Consider the following 6,977-nt stretch of genomic DNA (forward strand, 5'->3'; position numbering starts at 1 on the left):
TTTGTGCATAGAATAATCAGTTTATTAATTTAGGCATCCAATGGGATAAAATAGAGGGTGAGAAATGAAGGAAGAGAAAAACACGGGCTGAGGTCACGATGATAGCGGGAAAGAAGGAATTACAATTTGACTCATGATTCGGGTATCTGAGATGATGCTGCGTTCTGTCATCATGATCTCGAGATGTCTATAAAAATTAAAACATTAATAAAAAACATTTTGAGTTGGATCCAAAGGGGTGCATCAAAGTAAACACTTTGGGGAGAGAGGAGAGGCAGATATAAATGCAATGTTTAAGAGAAATGTTACTGTAGAATTTGTTGCATGAATTTTTGTAGAATTGTTGTAAAATTGTTGTAAATTTGTTGCATGTGATATTCAGGGTAAGAACTTGGCTGCTATGATACCTGTAGCCATGAATGATCTTCTATGAGGTCTTACATCAAGTATGTAAGGTAGAAATGTGTTCATGGCTGTCGGACATAGGGAATTGAACTCTGCAAGTGTGTGACTTATAAGGCTTCTTTTCATAGAATTTCTTGGGAGCTGGGAATAACTGACCTCACTTGGCTGTGCTCAACGACCAACTAAGGTGCACATAATATGTAAAACAAGGGACGCCACAAAACACACAGGACCCATGAGACTTCCTCGAATCTCCTGAACATTATAGAAGAGTTTGCATTATAGTTTGCGGTCACTGGAATTCATTGAGTTAATCCTCATTCAGAGTTCAATGCTTCATCCATTTGAAAAAAACTTTTGTCCTCAAAGTATAGAATCCCACCCTATGATATAGTTCCGAGCGGGCGTGGAGCACGATTTAAACCCACACTCATGTACATGTCTATATGATCGCACTTGCCCACCCTTTCTTCAGAAGAGTTGTGTCTGATTTTTGAAACGGTCACCCCTCCCAAGACATTCTGACCTCTTAAAATATCAGGAGATACCATGTCATCACTCACCCAACAGCTCTTCTTACTGGGGGCAGGTATCTGTGGAAGACAATGAATAGAGCGTTCAACGCAATAGCTGATACTTTTAACATTTCTATGCAGTGCACTAGTCAAACATTTTTTTCAGAACACAGATGTCCAAGGGACACTTGACAAAGAACTTTCCTGGAGAAAATTTCATGATGGCCACTTTTATACCCAAGAAGGGCAAATAATGAATTTACCTTCGGATAGGGTACGCATGATGTTTTCTTTGGGAATCCCGTGTTTCTTAACCAATTTTTCGTACATTTTGCGATCGGCGTCAGTGGGTTCATAGCCAGGTCTTACTGCAATTGGCAGAAAAGAAGGGAAGGAAGACAGTCATTACAATGCATCCCAATACTCAGAACGGGCAACAGTCTCCTTATACAGACGGACAGATATCTCAGTCTTCTCCTGGCTGTCCATTGTGTTGGATACAACATCACTCCCTCCCCCAACCTCTCCCCTGGTTCTCCCAACAGGTGAGTCATTGCTGACAGAGATCTCCAGGAGGATACTCAGGGAGCACAGCAGCATTGCACCGGTCCCTTGATCAAAGCCCGGGGTATTTCACATGGCTACCCAAAGGCACCCTTAAAGTATCAAGTAAGTCCTGAACGTTTCCTACTCAATTTTGAGCAGGGTTGCTCCTACCTCTAAAAAAATCTACATTTTTACTGTATGCTTGCCTCTTGCAGTTTTGAAGCTGAAAGGTATCTGTCATCTATTTTATTCTTTCCTGGGGACCACTGTCACTGTATCACTGTCATTTAATTGTGCATCAATTTCCTCGAGCGAGCACCAGTCATGTCTCCATGGTGAGACTTATTGTGACTGTTTTTGGCATATCCAATATGCCATGGGGAGCTTGCCCAGCTCTCCTGTGTGACTAAGATACTCTCGGTCACTTGCCGGGCTCTCTGAGAGGCAAAGAGGGATTGAACTCGTGTCGACTGCGTGCAAGGCAAACGCCCTACTCTATGTGCTATCTCTTCAGCCTGCATATCATGTACCCATTCTCAAATGAGCGATGAGAGAATGAGTGGAAGCTGGAGTTTAGACAACTGCCAAATTCCATTCCTGCATTCTTACATTCTACAGACGGCTATACTTTCTGGTATTCTGGAAACTTCAGGCAGGGAAAGAAAACTCTGGGAACTTTGAAAATCCCCATCTCATTTGATTGTGTGAACAAAGCTTCCCATAACAGGGCATTGGAATGAGTTTTATGTTATTGGCATGTGAGCAGATTCAACTCATACTCAACTCACACCGCCAACTGCAAGTCAATAAGGCACTTGTGCTAAATATATCATAGATTTTCATTATTATATCATAAATCTATTCTAGATTTCGCCTATGCTGCTACATAACTCAGGATATGTTCATTTGCTGAAATCAAATTTTGATGTACCTGAGTGAGAGAATACAATCACTTCAGTAAGTGCACAGTGCATTCTGGGATTGGATTAAAGAACACTCAAGATCTCCAGAAAATGTGGGCTTGGTTGTTCTTTTCCATAATGCATGTATGTAATCTTTCCCTAAGTAACCTCTATGTGTCAAAACAATCATTGATTCTGCTCAGAATGAGAGACGTACTAGCAGCTTCAACCACATCTGTGACGGTTCCAGTTTCATCGGTGTTCCGGACACAGATGACCAACACGTTATCGGACTGATAGCAGAAACTGAAGTAATTTTCTCCTGCGACTGTGGGAGAGAGAGAGAGAGAGAAAAATGGCACATGGGTCTCAAGCATATGTGAACAATACGTTTCAATACAAGATCAATTAGTTAAAGATCACTGGATTGTGTTACTGTCACTTTCACCCCATTGCTCATCAATTTGTCACTGTCACTGTCATCCCGTTGCTCACCAGTAACGTCTCCACTGTGAGACTTGTTGTGACTATTTTGGGGATATTAAATACGCCATGGGTAGCTTGCCAAGATTTTCAATGTGGGAGCGATACTCTCAGTAGTTTGCCGGGCTCTCCAAGAGGGGTAGAGGAATTGAACATGGGTCAGCTTCATGAAAGGTGAACACCCTACCGCTGTGCTATCGCTTCAGCCCAGTGGATTGTGTGGTCAAATAAATATATTAAAATAAATTGCCTTTATTTTTGTTTGGGGACATAGCCAGTGGTGCTCAGGACTTTTTATAGGTTCTGGAGCTCAGGGATTACAGGTAAGGACTCTCATGGGACCATTTGTATTGCCAAGATTAGATCTGGGGTCATCCATCTGTAAGGTAAGCACGCTCTACAGGGAAGAATACGGTAAACTATCGTCATCTGAAAAAAGAAACTCAAACTTTCCCTTATTTTGACCGTGTGTGGAAATGGAAATGTTTGCCAAGTGAGAGGCTTTTCCCAAGGTCCTGTTTATAATTTGTGGTGGAACTGGTTAGAGGATAAGGAGGTCCAGAAATCTTGAAAAGCACTTAAATCCCATGAATTTAAAAGTATATCCATATAGGTACATATATGTATATATACACACCTCTCAGAGCTTGGAAAGCTACCAAGAGTATCTCACCCGCACAGACAGAGCCTGTCAAGCTCCCCATGACATATACTATATGCCAAAAACTGTCACAATAGGTCTCATTCCCCTAACCCTGAAAGACCCTTCAATTGTTGGGAAATATGAGTACGGAGAGACTTCTAAAATCTCAGGGCTGGCCTTCTGAAAAGAATATGGACGCTTGTAAAAAAAATTAGAAATTGAGCTCCCAGATGACCCAGCAATACCACTGCTGGGAATCTATCCCGGAGAAGCAAAAAAGTATAGTTGAAATGTCATCTGCACTGACATGTTTATCGCAGCACTGTTGACAATAGTCAGAATCTGGAAAAAATCCCGAGTGCCGGTGAACAGATGACTGCTTAAAGGAACTTTGGTACATCTATATAATGGAATACTATGCAGCTGTTAGAAAAGAGAAAGTCGTGAATTTTGCACATAAGTGGATCAACATGAAAGTATCATACTAAGCGAAAAGGGTCAGAAAGAGAGAGACAGACATAGAAAGATTGCACTCATCTGTGGAATATAAAGTAGCAGAGTAGGAGACTAACACCCAAGAATAGTAGAAATAAGTACCAGGATGTTGGCTCCATGGCTTAGAAGCCGGCTTCACATGCTGGGGGGAAAGGCAGCTCAGAGAGAGAAGGGAACACCAAGTAAAATGTGGTTGGAGATTCCGCTCGAAAGTAGAGTAGAGACCGAACAAGATAGTCACTCAATACCCCTATTGCAAACAACAACACCCTAAATGAGAGAGAGAACAAAAGGGAATGCCCTGCCACAGAGCAGGGAGCAGGGATGGGATTGGGGTAGGGAGGGATACTGGGATCATTGGTGCTGGAGAATGGACACTGGTGGAGGGATGGGTACTCGAACATTATATGAGGGAAACATAAGCACGAAAATGTGTAAATCTGTAACTGTACCCTCACGGGGAAGCACTAATTAAATAATATAAATAAATTTAGAAAATAATAAAATAAAATCTCAGCGCTTGGAGAAATACAGTACTGGTTTCCGCTCAAGTAAATAGACAAAGAACAGGATGACAGTGAATCAGTGATACTTAATAAAATTTTAAATATTTAAAAAAAAAGATTAGTCCCTCTTCCAGGAAGCACAAGGACTCACAAGAAGTGGTGTATTCTTCAGAACCAGGTGCTCTGTTTCCGACTGCGGACAACTTTTCACACACTCCATTGTTTCTGAAAACCAAATCAATAAAAAGGTCAGTGATTCCTCCCATACTCCCCACGGGCAGCGCTGCCAATAGCTGGATGAAGAAAGTATGGCACGGACACACACATGAGTCAGCGACAAGAGGATGTAAAATCCTGTTTCTAGGTAGAAACCTCTGGACACGGGCATGATGAGTGGATTGAGTCAGAGAGAGAGAGAGAGAGAGAGAGAGAGGGAAAGAACATCCAATAGGATATCTAACATATATGTGGGAACGTCGTAGGGGGATAAACCTTTCCTTTATTAAGAAACATCGTAGGTGCTGGACATTCAGAAAAAGACCTAATAAGGTTCTTGATATGAGACCAACATCCCTATCAATTTGCCCTGACAAATGTGAAATGAATACGTTCAAGCGATGTTCCCAGAGTATGCTGTCACTTTACTTTTTTTGTCACTTTAGTAATCTATCCGATTTCAGGTATTTCCAACGTCGCAATGAGGATTCAGCATTGCGCCAAATTCTCAATGATGTTTAATCATCTCTATCTCTTTGAATAATATCTTTTCACTTTGATCCTTGATCCTCCACATCAAAAACTCGGTTGGTGTTTGCTGACAAAACATCACACTTGGGGAGAGCTGTGTCTCACTGCATGTCTGTGGGTTACTAATCAGTGTTCTATGTATGGCTCATCATGCATGGTAATCTTTAACCAAAAAAAAGGCGCTGATATTTCACTGGTCAAGGTCAGGATTTTTTTTGTCATTTTCTGATTCTCATATTTTGTAGGTAAATAACATAGGATCCTTAAACATTCAACAGATGTTATGTGGAACATTAACTTATGACTGAGTCTAACATCAAAAATTTCAGTGGATAACCCTGTACACCAGTGTATAAATCAAACATGAAGTACTGTTTCTAAAGCATTCAGGAACTGTGCCATGAAATGCAATGGCTGATCGATTATATGATGGTTCTTAGACTCTCAAGGAAAACTTCTTCCCTAAATTTTGTTTTTTATTCTGTCATTAACAATGCAGTTCAAACAGCTGATGGATGAACATTCTGGAAACTTAGGGAACCCACTGGAGAACTTCTGTTAACAAAGTTTAGAGACTCAATTTCTTGAGAACTTAGATAGGTCAGTAACCCCTCCATCTGGAAGAGCAAGACGCAACAGTTGTTCCTGGAGTTAAGAAGTGTGTGACATGGGGATGTAGCGATAGCACAGCAGGGAGGGCGTTTGCCCTGCCCACGGCGACTGGCTTTGATTCCCAGCGTTCTATAGTTTCCCCAGAGCACCATCAGGAGTTATTCCTGAGTGTATGAGCCAGGACTAAGTCCTGTGCAATGCTGGGTGTGACATGAAAAGAAAAGAAAAGAAAAGAAAAGAAAAGAAAAGAAAAGAAAAGAAAAGAAAAGAAAAGAAAAGAAAAGAAAAGAAAAGAAAAGAAAAAAGGAAAGAAAAGAAAAAAGAAAAGGAAAGGAAAGGAAAGGAAAGGAAAGGAAAGGAAAGGAAAGGAAAGGAAAGGAAAGGAAAGGAAAGGAAAGGAAAGGAAAGGAAAGGAAAGGAAAGGAAAGGAAAGGAAAGGAAAGGAAAGGAAAGGAAAGGAAAGGAAAGGAAAGGAAAGGAAAGGAAAGGAAAGGAAAGGAAAGGAAAGGAAAGGAAAGGAAAGGAAAGGAAAGGAAAGGAAAGGAAAGGAAAGGAAAGGAAAGGAAAGGAAAGGAAAGGAAAGGAAAGGAAAGGAAAGGAAAGGAAAGGAAAGGAAAGGAAAGGAAAGGAATGTGTGAGTTTAGGTGCAGGTAAATGTGACTTACTTCATCCAGAAATTAAAGGAGACAGAGTTACATTGTCTGTCTTTACACTGGATGTCTCTCAAGAAGACTCTGAGTGGCCCATTTTCTGCAACCTTCTCTGGGTTGCTGGCAGCTTGAGCGGCCATACGCCACTCACCTATGTTCTGGAAAGAAAAATGCCAGTCAAGAAGGGCAATCACAATTTTAACTTTTCTCATAAACTCCCATCCTCAACTTTCCTTCTACTTCATTGCACAATGGGGGGAAAATGCAGATTGTTCAATCGGACCAATCCAAGTAGTGCTCTAATGCCTCTTTGGTAGAATAACAGAAACAAGGGTTGATAGGACGGTAAGGAGAATTAAATAACTCTAAAGACAAGAATTGGAAACTCTCAAGTTTACAATCGAGAGTTTCTTGAAATAGAAAAAAAAAGTAAAAAAAAGTGTTCAGTCATATACCAGAAAAACATCCAGGAT

The 6,977-nt window shown here is 41.0% G+C and overlaps 1 protein-coding gene across 1 annotated transcript; it reads right to left on the bottom strand.

The window, feature by feature from the left end:
* LOC129400056 (odorant-binding protein-like) lies at window positions 1–6,677 on the bottom strand. Its single transcript, XM_055122816.1, has 6 exons — window positions 6,520–6,677; window positions 4,647–4,720; window positions 2,586–2,696; window positions 1,184–1,288; window positions 969–998; window positions 1–187 (listed from the first exon to the last, which is right to left on the bottom strand). The coding sequence occupies exons 1-5, from the start codon at window positions 6,642–6,644 to the stop codon at window positions 982–984; spliced, it is 432 nt and encodes a 143-aa protein (XP_054978791.1). The 5' UTR covers window positions 6,645–6,677; the 3' UTR covers window positions 1–187; window positions 969–981.
* Window positions 6,678–6,977: the final 300 nt, after the last annotated feature.

The sequence above is a fragment of the Sorex araneus genome, chromosome X (genome assembly GCF_027595985.1).
Source record: "Sorex araneus isolate mSorAra2 chromosome X, mSorAra2.pri, whole genome shotgun sequence".
Taxonomy (NCBI): Eukaryota; Metazoa; Chordata; class Mammalia; order Eulipotyphla; family Soricidae; genus Sorex; species Sorex araneus.